The following is a 16,651-nucleotide window of genomic DNA, read 5'->3' as shown; positions in this document are numbered from 1 at the left end:
GTATAATGGCTAATAATTAAATTTTACCAAACAAATAAAGGCAAATTAATAGATAATGTTTAAGGCTAGACTTATTATAGTGAGATTTCGTGAAATCTTTTTAAAAAAAAACTATAACTATTTGATCAAACCATACAAATTAAGAAATTATGTTGATGACTTAAAACTTGTTAAATAGGTTACGAAATAAATATTTCTCCTTTGCTATTAAAAATGGTTGAATTGGTTTATACTTCTTAATACAAATCTTGGTGGATTGATGTTTGGTTTTCTTTTTTTTTTCTAACAGCTAATTAAAAGCATCACATGAGATCCCATTGTAATGAAAGTTCACCAAATTAGTTTATTTTTTTTTTCAAAAGCGTTAGGATTGGATTGGATTGGAATTGAACCGAAGTTAGGGTTTGATAATTGGGCTTTAGTGGGTTAATTCTGAAGGATTTGGCAGCCCACGCTTTCCGAATTTCTTAAAGAGTCTTCCTTTATGCCTTCTGAACTTTTTCCCCATATTCTTAATTAACAAATTTAATTCAAATCATATATATTCACAGTAGAAATTAAGGAATCGGGACAAATTTTCTCCCAAATTCTTCCACTATTTTTAACTGTTTTTCTCTGAATTATTATTCTCAATTTTCCTCCCACTTTCTCTCTATACAAACACCAAACATCGCACGTTCAGCGATCTCTTATGTTCAATCTGATAAAAAAAAAATTGTTTAGCGCCACTCTTTCTTCATCGAATCTAAAAGGAAAAAGCCTTTGATTTCGCTCCCTCGGAATATTGATTGCTTTCGGTTTCTTTTTTGGGTTTTAGCGGAGTTGCTGAGTTTCGAGAATGTTCTTCTCGGGTGATCCGACTACTCGGAAACGGGTTGATTTGGGCGGTCGGAGCTCCAAAGAGAGAGATAGGCAGAAACTTCTTGAACAAACGCGTTTGGAACGCAATCGCCGTCTTTGGTTGCGCCAGCAAAATTCTGCAGCTCTCAAGATTCAGGTTTTGCTTTTGAATTTAGGCTGTTTCTTAGTTTCATTAATTACTTTATTTGGTTTAGTTGAAGAACTTCATTTTCCTCCTTTTTTTTTTTTTCTTTTGCATTGAGCTGAAAATTATTCTCTCGAGAGTTTCCATGCTTGTTTAGTTTAAATACAATCATATGCAATAGACTGTTTCCAAAAATTCTAGGTTCGTTTGTAATGCGAAGAGTTGGTTAGATTCCACAGGTTTAGTATTATGTATAGGCCGCTCTTTATTTGTGCTAGATAAGTGCTAATATAGTTTTAGGGGTTCAAACTATAGGTAGATGTAATCATTGCATTGTAGAATGTGATTGAGAGACTACCCTTTGTTTTCCTTCAACTTCATTATATCTGGGAAAGAGATTAAATTCCATTCTCAGGTTTACTTGTGAAAATTTGTGATTTAACGTTTATTAAATTCACTGTCAGGTTTAAATACATTAAACTATCCTCCAAGCTAGTAAGGTGTTGAAATAAATTAGTTTTTATTAAATGAAACCTGCATTGTTTATTTAGGTGTTTCTGCTTTATGATTTAACAACATCAAATACTTATTACTAAATTGAATTGTTATCGGCATAGGGTGCATATGAATTTAGAGTATGCCTTTCTATTGGGCAATTTAGGTTAACGAAATGGTTGTCTGGATTTGTCTTCAAGAACTTGCTGGTCTACATTTGGCAAAGTCTTGACTAATTATTAACTACAGAAATACTTCAGAGGGAGAAAGGTAGTGGAAGTTGAACGAGCCAAGGTGCAAGAGCAGTTCTACAAAACTTATGGAAAGCACTGCCATCATGTAGACAGGTATATTTGGACATCTATAATGTATTTAACATGTTTCCTGTCAAGAATTCTTTTGGTTCATTTTATAAAGAGCTCCATTTAATATCAACAGAGTGAACTGAAACACCATTTTCTTTTGGGCCGGCTTCACTGCTTTTTGAAATGCATTATCTTTAGTGTGATTTTCTGATTTTATTCAGATCTGCCCTTTTTATGCAGGCATTGTTTTGGTCCAGACTCAGAGTTTCTCCGCCAGCTAATTTTCTTTGTCAATGCATGGAATATGAATGATTTTTCTGTTCTTGTTGAGACTTGCCGATTAATTCAGCATTTTGTTCGAGAAAGTGGTATTTCTATAATAGTCCCTTCTTGAATAGTTGTATTATGGATAAGTTGTGTGTTGCATATAATTATGGTGGTGGCAGTGCTTAACTGCTTATCTTTCTTTTTTTCTCTAACTTTTGAATATTTATGCACAACTTATTATGCATTTCATATAATTATTTTAGTTTATGCATTTCTTTCTTTCTCTAACTTTCACACATAATTGTGCAACAGGGGATGTCGTGGAACTCTTTGCAGGCACGGACTACTTATCCAATCATTCTTTGGTTGTCTACAGGTTGAAGCGACTCTCATTTGCTTGCATTCAGGCTATACATCACAACAGGTTTGTGCTTCAAATCTTCTTTTTTCAGCTGGGTGTTCTCTATTTTTTTATTTCTATATTTGCATCAAGCTTGTGTTCCTTTATATTTAAGAAGCTTTTAGATGCTCTCTAGAATATCAGGGATCTAAAATAGAAACTGAAACCAGGGAAAGGAATTGAATGCCCGATGTTGATGATAGCTTAATATATATTGTCATGCACCCATGTCTTTCTCTTTTCCTTCTTTCTCATTCTTAGTGTCTTGAACTATGATGTCAGGCAGAATTTAATGTAGGCATATATTCCGTGCATGTCTTTAAGCTGTTTCAGAGGGTAATATTAGTTTTTGGGCAGAAATCAATTGAAAGATCAACTGTTGATGACGGGAGAGGAGCCTAGTGCATCAACAGCCATATTGCTTCAAGCATTGGTTTTGATATTAGACCCTAAACTGCCATGGGCTTGTAAGACAGTTGGTTATCTCTTGAAAAGAAATGTATTCTCTCTGTTTAGAGAAGTTATTTTAACTGCAAAGGTAAGCATTTTTGCAACCCTGTTTTTAGGTTTTGTTCTCTTCTAATTAGATACACTTCTTACATATCCATTTTGAAATCCCTACGACCATCATTGTGCATCTTGAGACTTGTGCTTTAGTGATGGCCTTCTTCTTTTCTGATACTACCATTTTTTTGTCGTGCAGGAAAACATAAATGCTAAAGGTTCTTTTGGGAAAGTATCTGCGTTAGAGCATGTGCTTGCTTGTATGGTTTCTCATGTTGGTCAGAGTCCATGTATTTGCACAAATGTGGATCCCCAGTGGAGTTTCTCATTCCAAATTCTTACAATCCCTTTCTTATGGAAAAAATTCCCATACTTAAAAGAGGTAGATTTATTCTACATCCTACTTTGTTTGAGACTTTATAAGTTTTTTCTTTGATCTTAATTGAATCTCGATAGTGGTGGTATGTGGTGCTGAAAAAACTTCCAAGTTTTAATGCTTCTTGTTTCTATTCTAGTTTGTTGTTATTAATTTCACATTTTCTGCAACCTAGCTGTACATATTGCTTATATATATATGTATATATAAATATTTTTTTTTTTTTGTGTGTTAATGCTGCAAATATTCCAAATCTTATTTTCCGTAGCAAATTTTGTATTGCAATTTATTTTTCTGTTTTTATTTTATGCTTGTTACAGGCTATAATTTTATAATGTTTTACTTTTTAGGTTTTTGCTTCTCGGAGCTTGACCCAATACTACACTAATCAGATGGCTTTGTGTGTGCAAAACCATGCTAATGTACTTCCCACTGATATGTTGAATGAGTTTCCTGGTTATGCCTGCATTCTTGGTAATATATTAGAAACAACAGGTGCCGCTTTATCTCAGCCCGACTGCTCATTTGAAATGGTAAGAAGCTGATTTTTTTAATTGAACCAAATTTTTGTGCTATAAGCTTTTCCGTCGTTCATTAGTGGTAAACGTAGTGATTCTACATGTGTGGCTTTTGGACAATATTGTCCTTTTGATGTGATTGAATGTTATGAATATGTTTATATGTAAATGCATTTGCCTTCAGATGTTAGACCCAAATAGCTTCCCTGGCTCCCATGTCATACAAATTATACTCTTAGTATTTCCATTAAAGCAGTGTTTAAATTAGTGTCAAATGTGATTACCTATTTTTATGTTTGCATTAAAGTTGCTTTTTATGTTAAAGAAATTCAATTTTAATTTAAGCAGGTTCTCAGCTAGTTTTCTACTTTTGGTTTTTCTCTTGAGCAGGCCTTAGACCTTGCAGCAGTTACAACATACTTATTGGAAGCTCTTCCTCCTATAAAATCTTCAAGCAGAGAAAGTAAGCTTTGCGTCTTGATATGTCATCTATTTCTCTTTCCTCTTATATGGTGATGGAATTTTTTTTTTTGTTTGCTCAGTAAGAAAATGATAGATTTTGTTATTATGATACTGCAACCATGACTTGAATTTTTTGCACAGCAATTCATCTTTAAATTGTTTCATTGCAAGCACATGGGTAACTATTTGGCTTCAGGTTCTACAGTTGGGGAGGATGACATGATAATTGGTGATGAATCAGTGGAAATTGTTTTGGATGATAATTTGCAACAGCAGATAACAAATGCTATTGATTCATGTTTTCTTGTGCAATTGGTAGGCAGTTTTGACACTTACTGTTATTTTGAAAATCACTTTGGTTATTCCTCATAAAATTGGTGATTTCTTTGTGAGATCAAAGAAATGGTTTTAATTTTGTTTCTTCTGAGCAGACTAATGTGTTATTTGGAGGGATTTCCACTGCCCATGGTTCACATAATGAAGGCCCAGATGATAAGGAGGTGGCAGCTGTTGCAGCTGCGTGTGCTTTTTTGCATGTTACATTCAATACTTTACCTCTAGAGAGAATCATGACTGTACTAGCATATAGAACTGAACTTGTTCCAGTGCTTTGGAATTTTATGAAGCGATGTCATCAAAATCAAAAGTGGTCATCCTTGCCTGAGCGCTTTTCATATCTTCTGGGAGATGCACCTGGTTGGTTGCTACCTCTGTCCGTTTTTTGTCCAGTGTACAAGTAAGATGATTGCTTGATTTCTGGCAGAATAATTTTATGCAATTTTTGTTGCAGGTTTCATCCTTAATTTGTTTTTCTACATGCTAAATGTTGTTTACAGATTGATGACTGACTAGTCTAGCTTCTTTGTGGTTGATTAGGCACATGCTTATGATAGTTGATAATGAGGAGTTTTATGAGCAGGAGAAGCCTCTGTCTTTGAAGGATGTCAGATGCCTAATTGTCATTCTGAGACAGGTGACTTCATTTTGTAAAGTGTAGTTCAGCAAACTATTATTTAAATTATGAAGTAATTTTTAAATCAGAAAAAAGATCTTATGTTCAGTGCACTGTGCTTGCTTTAGATTAAGGACACGATTTGTGGATATCCATCAGCCTTATGATAGCATTTGTGAAAACCATGATTATTATGATTACGTGGAATTGCATAAGAAGGTCTAACTGACATTCTTCTCCTCCTTAATACAGGCTTTGTGGCAGATCCTATGGGTGAATCCTTCAGCTCACCCCAGTTCTGGGAAATTCATCTCCAACACTTCTGGTCATAAGAAGCACCCTGTTGAAGCTATTCAAAGTAGGGTTGGTACTGTAGCCTCTGAGCTGCTATCCCAGGTAGATGCCAGTATAAACTGTCAAATTTCTCACTTCCCACTTCTTGATATTTTCTCTTGTGCATGATATTGCTGATTAACTGGGTTGTGTTCAATAAATATAAATAGAGTGACACATTTCCTGAGAGAAATGGCATGTAGGGAAACATTATGCTTTTTTTTTTCTCACCTTTCTGATTTTGTTATTTAAACCTACTCTTACAGTTGCAAGATTGGAATAACCGGCGGCAGTTCACTCCCTCTAGTGACTTCCATGCTGATGGTGTAAATGACTATTTTATTTCTCAGGTAATAGCTTCTCTATTGTAGTTTCAAGTTCTAAGCATCAATTTTCTGTTGTAACTTGTTTGTTCTGACCTCAAACTTTCCCTAGCAGGCTGTAACGGAAGGCACAAAAGCGCATGACATATTGAAGCAAGCACCTTTCTTGATTCCATTCACTAGCAGAGTTAAAATATTCACTGTGAGTAACTAGCAAATTCTGTTTGTAACTGTTGGTTCTTGGAGAATAAGAGTTGTGACTATCATAATATAAATTCATTGGACTGAGAGGTTGGGAAGTTATGTGGCAAATTAGTCCAATCTATGCATTCTTTTTCCATTTATATTTAATTTCCTTTTTATCTTCCCTTTATATCTCCATCTTCCAGTCACAACTAGCCTCAGTCAGGCAGAGACAAGAGGCTCATGGTGTTTTTACCAGAAACCGGTTCAGAATACGAAGGGATCATATTCTGGAAGATGCGTATAATCAGATGAGTGCATTATCCGAAGAGGATCTTAGAGGACTGGTATGCTTTACTTAGGTCTTTTCACTCTATTATCTTTTCCTTTAGGAATCTGGATTCTTCAATTTTGACATTGCCCAACAATGATACAAGCAGTTTCATTTGCTGCCCTGCAGATTCGTGTAACATTTGTCAATGAATTTGGAGTGGAGGAAGCTGGTATCGATGGCGGTGGAATTTTCAAAGATTTTATGGAGAATATTACTCGAGCTGCATTTGACGTGCAGTATGGGTTATTTAAGGTTGTTAATTTATGCTACTGCTATCTCCTTTTCATCTTTTCATGTAAACAAGTAATTTCTCGATAAGCTGGTTGGGCATATCCACAAGATACTTTTATTTTTTATTTCACTTACGGTAAAGATGTCACTTGGGGCTTCCTTACCTTTCTGATTTAAGATGGCATGCTTCTTTTGGATCAAATAGGTTGAGAGAGCATATTAATATTCAATTCTTGCTGAATGAGGGAAAGATAAAAGAGGCAAAGAGATGCTCATTTCAATGAAATATTTGAAGATAAAGATGGATTTAACACCAATTGGAATCTGAACCCCTTTGTTTTTACATAAGATTGGAATCTGTACTTGGTATAAAGATATAGAAGAGATCATGGAATTCAAATAGAGGATATCATTACCCTCTGCTACTAGTTGTTTTCTCGTATTGTCACGTCTGTTATTTAAAGTTCATCAAGTTTTCATGTTTTTCATTTTAAGTCAGTTTTTTCTGTAACTGGTATTGATCCTCTTTGTTGCACATGTTAACTTGTCTCGCTATGTATTGTTTCTATTATATGTTCTTTTGACATACTACTTGGCATGGCTACCCAGGAAACAGCTGATCACCTTTTATACCCAAATCCTGGTTCGGGAATGATACATGAACAACACCTCCAATTTTTCCATTTCTTGGGATCACTCCTTGCTAAGGTACGCAATTCTATTACAGAAGCTTAATCTATTCTATCCAATGCTTTGTCTATGTTTAATATTTAATTTGCTTGAATGCGATCTCAGCTTTATCTATCATAGGCTTATTGATGAGGCATAATATTACCTTCCTTGTAGGCCATGTTTGAAGGAATTCTTGTAGATATACCATTTGCAACATTCTTCTTGAGCAAATTGAAACAAAAGTAAGGTTTTGAACGGTTTCCTCCTCTCTGGAAGACATTTTATTATAGAGATATTTATCCATGTTTTTTTTCTTTTAATTACTTAGGTACAACTATTTAAATGATTTGCCTTCCTTGGACCCTGAGTTATATCGTCACCTTATTTTCTTGAAGGTAATTTTCCTTGACCTTTTCCCTTTTATATCTCTTGCATCCATACTTTATGGAAATATAGTGACTTTAATTGCAGTCACCCTTTAATGCACTCTACATGTCATGGTTCTAGCATTCTAATCCCCACCTTTGCTATGATCTCAGCATTATAAAGAGGACATTTCAGAGTTGGAGCTCTACTTTGTAATTGTGAATAATGAATATGGAGAGCAAACAGAAGAAGAGCTGCTTCCAGGAGGCAAAAACATTCGTGTTACTAATGAGAATGTTATCACATTTATTCATCTTGTATCTAACCACCGATTGAATTTTCAGGTAGTAAGATACTTCATTTCTAAGTATCTTAATGCAATTTAGTTTTTTACCTTGCATGATGATGAGACAATGAAATGATGCGCCATTGCAGATACGACAACAAAGTACACATTTCCTTAGGGGATTTCAGCAACTTATGCGGAAAGAGTGGATTGATATGTTTAATGAACACGAGTTGCAGGTATTTTAGTCTACTAAATTTTGCAGGTTTCTGCTACCATCTGCCTATTTAAACATGATAGGTAGAGTTTTTTGGAATTCCTTTTGGACTTTAAAAGGGTAATGAACCATCAAAATGTTATCTCCGTGAATTGCATTTTTTATCGAGATTTGTGATTGTCATGCATAATATCATGAAACAAGTACCGTATTCACACTGGCTGAAACATCTTGTTATCTTTTAAATTATAAATTTCATCACTTGATTGCATCTGCTTAAATGTAATTTTGACATTTTTTAAATCCTCCGAATCTATTTTCTTTGCAGCTTCTGATATCAGGTTCACTTGACAGCTTGGATGTTGATGACCTACGACAGAACACTAATTATGCAGGGGGCTATCATGGTGTAAGTTTTTTATGGCTCTCATTTTTTTATAGTTGAATTTGAATGATTATTACATATTACATACCAAGTGTGCTTCCACTTTTCCTAGTTTTGTTAAAGGAGTGCAAGTTGTTACTGATCAACTTGTTACCCTATCTGTTGTATTACCAAGAGTCAGCCCTTTATACTTATTTTCGCTTCTTTGCTTGACAGGAGCACTATGTCATTGATATGTTTTGGGAAGTCCTCAAAAGCTTTTCTCTGGAAAACCAAAAGAAATTTTTGAAGTAAGTTACATCATCTGTTATCTGTGTGATTGTCCTCCTATGATGTCTACTTGTAATTATTAGCTTCAATAATTATTAACGTGAGAGAGAAGAATAACTTGATAAGGTTCTTTTTAGGTTTGTGACTGGTTGTTCCCGAGGACCGTTGCTGGGATTCAAATATCTTGAACCTTTATTTTGCATACAAAGGTAATCATTGTACCAAATGTACTCTGGAAATATGGTAACTTCAGGTGGCTGACAGCTACTGAGGACATGACTTATTTCTCTCTTCCGGCCTCTGTATTTAATCTTTCATTCTCCGTTTCCGAAACAGAACTAAAGACTTTGCTATCAACTCCTTTGCAGAGCCGCTGGAAGTGCCTCTGAAGAAGCATTGGACCGGTTACCAACGTCTGCGACTTGTATGAACCTTTTAAAGCTTCCACCATACGGAAGGTTTGTCTCTCCCTCCCTCTCTATTAGCAGCTTACCTTAGAAGTAATAAAGTGAGTCAAATTCTGATTAGAAGCAGCTCATCATAACCATAGTCGCTTATTTAGATATTGGCCTTTTCCTTTAACTTTCATTGCAATATAATGAACTTCCACATCATGATGTTTGTGGTTATGGTGCAGCAAAGAGCAACTGGAAACCAAATTGCTATATGCTATAAATGCAGAGGCTGGTTTTGATTTGAGTTGAGTTGTACTCTACATAAGCAACTCGGCACGTAGACAAAGACTGGCTCTGGTGTCAGGTTTGAGTGAAGTATATGTGCGCATCGGTAATTTATATTCTTATATATCGGAATTGGAATGTCAGAAATTTTCTAACCGATACCATGAGAGCTGGAAGGGGGGGGGGGATGAATGGTTGTTGAGACCAAAAGGCCGAGAACCATAACAGTGAGTATTAAGATAAATAGGTAAGTTAGCTGTGTGGTTGCTGCTTGGTTACTGGGAAAATGTAGAAACAAACATGGAGTTATCGACAGTGTGTGTATTCTGTTTTAAAATGTAGATTCTGAATCTACAATATGTGGAAGATGACCCTTGCAGGGTCAGGGCCAGGGTAGTGCAGGGTCTAGGTGATACAATTATTCTTGTATTATGATCATTTGTAAATGAGTAACATCATCATCTTCATCATTATCATAATAATTTATAATAATATCCATTTGTCTGCTCTGTGTTATGTTGCAAGTAATTTACCATTTTTTCTAGTTATTGTGCCCATCTAAGACGAAGAATCCTTTCTTTGCAAGGCTTGGCTTTGGCATTTAGCAGACTGATAATTTAGGCTTAATTGATCATGTAAGTGCTAGGTGTAAATGAGATATGGTGCTCGAATTATTCGAGTTTGTTTTGAATAAATTTGAATTCGACCTGATAATTATTGAATCAAATTTGAGCATCGTGATATTTGATTTGTACTGTTTGTGAGTTTAATCAAAGCTTTTTATTTAATATATTTTATACTATGAAATTACATCTTTACTCTTATTATATATAAGAAGAGTTTAAGCACGAACAAGTACAAGTATAAATGAGTTTAATCGAATTATTTGAGTTCAAATATAAACTAGCTTAATCGAACTACTTGAATTTAAAAATTGATGTCTGATGTCTGAAAGAGTTAGAATTGAATATCAAACTTCAAGTTGGGTTTGAGCTTGAATTTGTTACCTTTTTAAGTTTAGCTTGGTTCGGTTGCACTCCTTAAATTAGTGCTCTTATTAATAAAAAACGGGTGCTGTATAAATATAATAATTAAAAAAATGTATGTAAAGGGATGGAGAATTAATGAAAGGGATTCTGAGTTTTGATGCCAACTAATAACCTAACACGCGCACGCGCATATAACTTTGTATTTAATTAAACATATCTATAATGTTAAGACACACAATCTCAGGGATATTGCATTTATTGAATGAAAGGAAGATATGCTTAATTAATTTAGGTGAAATCATAAAAAGGAAAAAAATCCAACCATTCCCTCCCTCCTTCACTATGCCCCATGACATGAGCACAATTATTTGGGTTGAGAATACAATAGATTATTCCTAATCACTATAAAACTTGATTTTGGTGTTTTTTTTTTATATTAATTATTCATCATTTTAATCTCTAAAATAATGTGGCATATTGAATCTTGTCATATTATCATCTAACTTTTTATATAAAAAAATAGTGATTATATGGGATGATATTAAAACGTTACACCTCACCGGATTAAAACGGAAAGAAATTAATAAATTTAGAGAGTAATGCAAATATAAAAGTTAAAAAATATTTTGAAGTTTAATTATAAAGTGAACTCTTTAATTCTCAATCTCATATAATATTGTATAAGATAGTTTGAAGAGTATCCGTAAGTCCATAACGATTGTTTCCAAAAAGCTATTTAAAGCTTTAATTAATTCCCCACTTTAAAAACATCATCTTCAACCTAAACCAAATTCCCAAGTCCCATATTCTTCCGTATATATGTTGAAAACCTTTTGATATTTTATATAAAATGTTTCTTTACATCTATATAGAGAGTTTGTTTATATGTGAAACGTCTAAAATCTAAATGTGTTGGGGTATAATATCAACTCTAAGAACCAATTAATACTTTCGGTTTGATCCCCATATATATTTCTCCATCTTAATTAAGTAATTTGATTTGGATGGTATATAATAGGAAATCAATGCCACTAAAATTTCAATCATATATAAATAATTTAAATATATTTCATTTATAGTTAATTAACCTCAAATTAAGGGCGCATCCTTTTATTTCTCCAATAAAATTAACATAAATTATTTATTCCAAAATTAATATTAAGGTAGTTAAAAATTAATTAGCTGCCCGTAATTATTACCTTAACAATTACATTATGTTGTCTAAGCAAACCTAAATGAATGGAGTTTTAATTTAATTTAGTAATAATCTAAAAAACATGAATTTTAATGCATTTGGACACTTAAATATTTTTAGTGTACGATTTGTATATTATGCGAAAGAAATATCAACACGTGGCATATTAAAAAAAAATAAAAAATCAAAAGGTAGCCACGTAAGTTAACTTCCAAAATGTTAGTTATTTTATCTCCTTTTTTGTTATGAATTATCCTCACCAACCGACTACCAATTTGATAAGGTAATGCCATGTGTACATTAAAGTAAATCAACACTGTCCAATTAACACCAAATGTACTCATTGCTAGTTTCTCAACCGTTGGATTTATCTCCCTATGAGACACTAACTATGATCCAATAAAGGCTCCTTTTATAAACCCTTTGTGTTAAATCAAACATTTTTGGAAGTAAATATTAAATATTCTCCAAAATTATTTCGAGATTAAATTTATTTGATATCTAAATATTTATAATAGGTAAGAGAAATTATAAGAATAATAAATTCCAACTTTTATATTTGATATGGTGATTAAGGATTGTTCATCTAATTTAAATTTTGAAAAATAAATGATAGACCTTTATTTAGATAACTCCTTAAAACGTAATGTGTAGTGTAAGTATGTCTTTACATTAACTTAAATTAAAAAAGTATGATTTAAATTTAAAATCTCGAAATTTGCTAAATCTCAAAAAAGAAAATATATATATTCACCTTTAAAAGAGTTAAAAAAACTTGCCCTTTAATAAATTCTTTTCACCACCATTTCTTGAAAACCCTTATAAATAGACCCAAACCCTTCGTGTTCACCAATTCCCCGGCCTCTCTCAACTCTTATTTCTTACCTTAACTTTATAACCCTTTTTTCTTTTTTTTGGTCCAACAAAAAAACATGTCCCCAAATGTTGTTGTCTCTGGTAATAATCCCAACAGGGCTTATGTGACTTTCTTGGCCGGCAATGGTGATTATGTCAAAGGTGTTGTTGGTTTAGCCAAGGGTTTACGGAAGGCTAAATCGTTGTACCCTTTCGTGGTGGCTGTTCTCCCTGATGTGCCATGCGACCACCGCGAGATCCTTCGGTCCCAAGGATGTATTGTTCGAGAGATTGAACCGGTTTATCCGCCGGAGAATCAGACCCAGTTTGCCATGGCTTATTATGTCATCAATTATTCCAAACTTCGTATTTGGGAGGTAATTAAATTTTAAAATAGAAAATCTTTACTTTTTGGCGTGCATGCATGACATCCATGTAGTCGATATGCACGTTGTGTACGTAGATTAGTTTAGTTATCCATATGTAGTTTAGTCCAGAAAAACTATTTAAAATCCAATTAAAATATGATTTTTTTTTATCTTTTTACTATACTCAAAATCGAGATATTGATAGAAGAATCGATGTATTTTAATTTTGGACAATTTGATCGTTCTATTATTATATAATTAATACTCTTTTAATTAAAATACCGAAAATGATTTTCCTCTTAAAAACACTCATTGCAACGTTAAAAGAATGAGTCCTAAGAATTGCGTCAAATTAAATTACAAGGATTAAATCTCATATTTGAACATATTAGAAGGACCAAAAACAAAATTTCACCTTTAAACACCGCCTATACGTTATCATGATTTTTTTAACATGTTTACGTCGTTTTACATGCATGTTGCTATGACTATTTACCACCAAAATGGTAGAACTCCTTCTAAAATCCCTGAAAGTTTTATAAAATTATTAATTAATAAAATAGTAAAATTACTTTTTGACTCCCAATTTTTTTTCATGATGTGATCAATATATATCAAATTAGTTAATTTTTTTTTTGTAGTTTGTGGAATATGAGAAAATGATATACTTAGATGGTGACATTCAAGTTATGGACAATATTGATCACCTTTTCGAGTTAGAGGACGGGTATTTTTATGCTGTTATGGACTGTTTCTGTGAGAAAACATGGTCCAATTCTCCTCAATACAAGATCGGATATTGTCAGCAATGCCCGGAAAAGACGAAGTGGCCAGTTGGAATGGGGTCGCCGCCGCCGCGCTACTTCAATGCTGGCATGTTCGTTTATCAACCTTGCCTTTTCACTTATTGTCGCCTCTTAGAGACCCTCAAAGTCACCCCTCCTACTTCTTTTGCTGAGCAGGTAATTAATCAATTTTTTTTTCTTGTGTTTGTGTGTAGTTAAATTTTTAGGTCAAATCTTGATTTTTGTCCCTCTAGGATACTTAATTAAGGTTTAAATTTTCGTAATTGAGAAGTTTAAAATTTTTTGGGAGAATCCAATTAAAAGTTTCAAAAATCTTGGCTGGCTTAAAATTTTCAAGAGTCTAATTAATTTTTTGTTTTTAAAAAAATTGATAGGGTTAATGAAAATGTTATAAAATTTTGGGGTCCAAGTCCCCATTTCCCTAACTATGTTTTGTGTTACTCCTCATACATTAATTATTTTGATTAAAATGGATTTTTAAAGAAAAAATCTACTTCATTGTTTAAAAAAGAATAGTTAATGGTGTTTTCTTTTTTTTCTATTATAAAGTAAAGGAAGTATATAAAATGCCTAATTTGAGTATAGTAGAGGGGTTAAAACAACAATTTGACCCCATTTTTATATTCCTTATATAATCTTAAATCGGCTTTCAAATATATATAATCTTAAATTGGCTTTAATTAAGTTGGATGTGAGCACAAGATTTTCTTGTTCTCAATAAAATCACAAACTTGACCCCTTTGTTTTCATGGGAAAATTGCAATTGCAGGACTTTCTGAATATGTTCTTTAGCGATATTTACAAACCAATCCCTCCTACTTACAACCTTGTCTTGGCTCTACTATGGCGTCACCCTGAAAATATAGATCTTGACCAAGTCAAAGTCGTTCACTACTGTGCTGCGGTAATAACCATCTCCCTTACATCCATTCATCCATCCATGATGAAATGAAGTTAATATACATGCACGAATGCATGCATGTAATGTTTTTACAGGGATCAAAGCCATGGAGGTACACCGGTAAAGAAGAGAACATGGATAGGGAAGACATAAAGTTATTGGTTCATCAATGGTGGGATATTTATGAAGATGAATCTTTGGATTACAAGAATAATAATGTTATTACGAGAGCCACCATTGATGAACCAGAAAAGCTTGGTTCCTTGGTCTCTACTACCTTGTCTGAAGATGATGATGGTGTTGTTAACCCCCAGTGGACTGCTCCCTCAGCTGCTTAAATTTTAACAAGCATATAAAGATTATTAATTATTATTATGGTGTTTTAATAAAAGTTTAGAACAATTTTAATTTTTTTGTAAGTTTTTATTGTGTTGAGTATGTGGCTTTTTAATGCCCACTGTTATGATACTGGGAAATAAATAAGTTGTTTTCTGTAATTTTACCCCTTTTTCCCTTAATTAATTAAGGCGATTAATCTACTATTATGTTAGAATATTGTTATGATGTCTTTTTTTTTTTTTAATGTAATAAACCAGATTGAATCTTTTGTTTACACTACTATATCAATTGGATTTCAATTCAATTGTAGTCCGAATTCAATAATCATGATGTAAAAAGACAGTGGTTGACATTAAACCAAATCTTTCTTGATTATACACATCAATCCTCTAGGTGAATGTACTTGGTAGGTCTCTCTATTTTTTTTTTTTCCGCTCATTAAAAGAGTACATAAGCACCTAGTCAGGCAACACTGACAAATGCCACAAAGCTTTTACAAACAGATCATACCCAAATAGCTGGACACATCACCTAAACCAAAAACATCAAGAAACATTACTCAATTCCAAAAAACCTATAACGATGTCGATCAAAACATATCAGCGATAACAAACCTCCAGCAACGTCTTCCTTTGCATACCTATCACCGTGAGAACGGACCTTGAAAAGCTCATAATATTCATAGACCAAACTCACCACCAAGCCTTAAACAAACAAGGTCTACTCATACCAGTAGAAGCTAAGGCATCGCCATTTCATTTCCACCTCCTCAAGAAAAGAAAATGTTAACTTTCCAAAGACAGGCCCTCCTTCTATCAATTTCTGCAAAAATAGAATATTGCGACCAAGGTCTACTTGATTTTCCTAAGATCCAATTAAAAACCTTCCTCGACCCCATCTCAATAATTAGAGAGCATGAATCCTTCCTTCTTATGTCATTAAAAACATCCATAGCTATGATAATTGCTTCCAATTCAGCAGACTCCGTATCACAAGCAACACTCGGACCCGAGAATAGAGCTCTAACAATACCTTCCTCGTCTCTCATTACCCCTCCAACGCCAGATTCACCCTCAAGAGCAGCACCACTTACATTAAATTTCACGCCTCCAAGTGGAGGAGAGCGCCAGCCGGCTGACCCTAAATTAGATAATTCACATCTATACGGACATAACCACCATAATCTCTCTTGAAACCTGCACTCTTCAGTAGCAGTCCTTACCCATAGTAAAGCCCTCATTTTGGAATGGAAAATCAAAGTGTCCATTGTCAACACTTTATTATCAAATACAATCTCATTTCTTGCTAACCAAATCGACCAACAAGATGCAGCAATTGAAGTTAGCCACAAACTTTTACAAGAACCAATAATCTTCGCCTTGAAATATAGCATATAAAATTCCTCAAAATTGCTAACTGCTAACCAGTCGATGTCCCACCAGTTGAATATTCTCTTCCAGAATCCTGCAATAAAATTACAATTAAAAAATACATGATCCGCCCTCTCCAACTCCCTATTGCACCACGGGCACACGTTCAAGCTGTCATGAATATTCACCCCCCTTTTAATTAGAAAATCTTTCATAGGAACTCTATCAATGGCCAATAACCAAAGAAAATTCCGCACCCGTGGAGGAACTTTTAGCTTCCATAT

General features: G+C 33.8%; 3 protein-coding genes across 6 annotated transcripts in view; all 3 read left to right on the top strand.

Annotated features, from left to right (window-relative positions):
- The first annotated feature begins 394 nt into the window (after positions 1 to 394).
- Positions 395 to 10,036, top strand: LOC108457292 (E3 ubiquitin-protein ligase UPL6-like). 3 transcript variants are annotated; one of them, XM_017756273.2, is made up of 26 exons: positions 395 to 997; positions 1,730 to 1,827; positions 2,026 to 2,153; positions 2,365 to 2,476; positions 2,810 to 2,990; positions 3,156 to 3,338; positions 3,683 to 3,865; positions 4,241 to 4,313; positions 4,509 to 4,627; positions 4,744 to 5,048; positions 5,189 to 5,285; positions 5,517 to 5,660; positions 5,864 to 5,947; positions 6,036 to 6,122; positions 6,310 to 6,450; positions 6,564 to 6,689; positions 7,278 to 7,376; positions 7,515 to 7,582; positions 7,669 to 7,735; positions 7,880 to 8,050; positions 8,142 to 8,231; positions 8,538 to 8,618; positions 8,811 to 8,884; positions 9,002 to 9,073; positions 9,233 to 9,322; positions 9,502 to 10,036. In XM_017756273.2, exons 1-26 carry the CDS (start codon positions 839 to 841, stop codon positions 9,566 to 9,568), a joined length of 3,099 nt encoding a protein of 1,032 aa, XP_017611762.1. In that variant the 5' UTR covers positions 395 to 838; the 3' UTR covers positions 9,569 to 10,036. The 3 variants fall into 3 exon arrangements, with proteins under 3 accessions (XP_017611762.1, XP_052874708.1, XP_017611764.1); XM_053018748.1 differs by having other exon boundaries at positions 430 to 997; positions 9,201 to 9,322; XM_017756275.2 differs by having other exon boundaries at positions 434 to 997; positions 4,518 to 4,627.
- Positions 8,599 to 16,651, top strand: part of LOC108456722 (ISWI chromatin-remodeling complex ATPase CHR11-like) — a 75,338-nt gene continuing 67,285 nt past the window's right edge. The window contains exon 1 of one of the 2 annotated variants that reach the window (XM_053018746.1): positions 8,599 to 8,608. The gene's annotated coding sequence lies outside the window, so the exon portion shown is untranslated. Of the gene's footprint in view, positions 8,609 to 9,717; positions 9,729 to 16,651 lie in introns of those variants that run through there. The other variant, XM_053018743.1, reaches the window with a different exon arrangement.
- Positions 12,487 to 15,155, top strand: LOC108455217 (galactinol synthase 2-like). The gene is made up of 4 exons (XM_017753803.2): positions 12,487 to 12,960; positions 13,593 to 13,913; positions 14,527 to 14,661; positions 14,754 to 15,155. The coding sequence occupies exons 1-4, from the start codon at positions 12,661 to 12,663 to the stop codon at positions 14,994 to 14,996; spliced, it is 999 nt and encodes a 332-aa protein (XP_017609292.1). The 5' UTR covers positions 12,487 to 12,660; the 3' UTR covers positions 14,997 to 15,155.

The sequence above is a fragment of the Gossypium arboreum genome, chromosome 9, assembly GCF_025698485.1.
Source record: "Gossypium arboreum isolate Shixiya-1 chromosome 9, ASM2569848v2, whole genome shotgun sequence".
NCBI lineage: Eukaryota > Viridiplantae > Streptophyta > Magnoliopsida > Malvales > Malvaceae > Gossypium > Gossypium arboreum.
Note: the sequence above shows the minus strand (reverse complement) of the source record. Positions and strands in the feature narration are given on the sequence as shown.

What these genes read in the sequence shown, in the direction of transcription:
- LOC108457292 (XM_017756273.2), top strand. Translation starts at nt 839, where the DNA reads ATGTTCTTCTCGGGTGATCCGACTACTCGGAAACGGGTTGATTTGGGC. An exon ending in CACTGCCATCATGTAGACAG is followed by an intron (nt 1,828 to 2,025) that starts GTATATTTGGAC and finishes CTTTTTATGCAG; the next exon opens with GCATTGTTTTGGTCCAGACT. An exon ending in GCAGAGTTAAAATATTCACT is followed by an intron (nt 6,123 to 6,309) that starts GTGAGTAACTAG and finishes TCCATCTTCCAG; the next exon opens with TCACAACTAGCCTCAGTCAG.
- LOC108455217 (XM_017753803.2), top strand. Translation starts at nt 12,661, where the DNA reads ATGTCCCCAAATGTTGTTGTCTCTGGTAATAATCCCAACAGGGCTTAT. An exon ending in CCAAACTTCGTATTTGGGAG is followed by an intron (nt 12,961 to 13,592) that starts GTAATTAAATTT and finishes TTTTTTTTGTAG; the next exon opens with TTTGTGGAATATGAGAAAAT. An exon ending in CTACTTCTTTTGCTGAGCAG is followed by an intron (nt 13,914 to 14,526) that starts GTAATTAATCAA and finishes TTGCAATTGCAG; the next exon opens with GACTTTCTGAATATGTTCTT.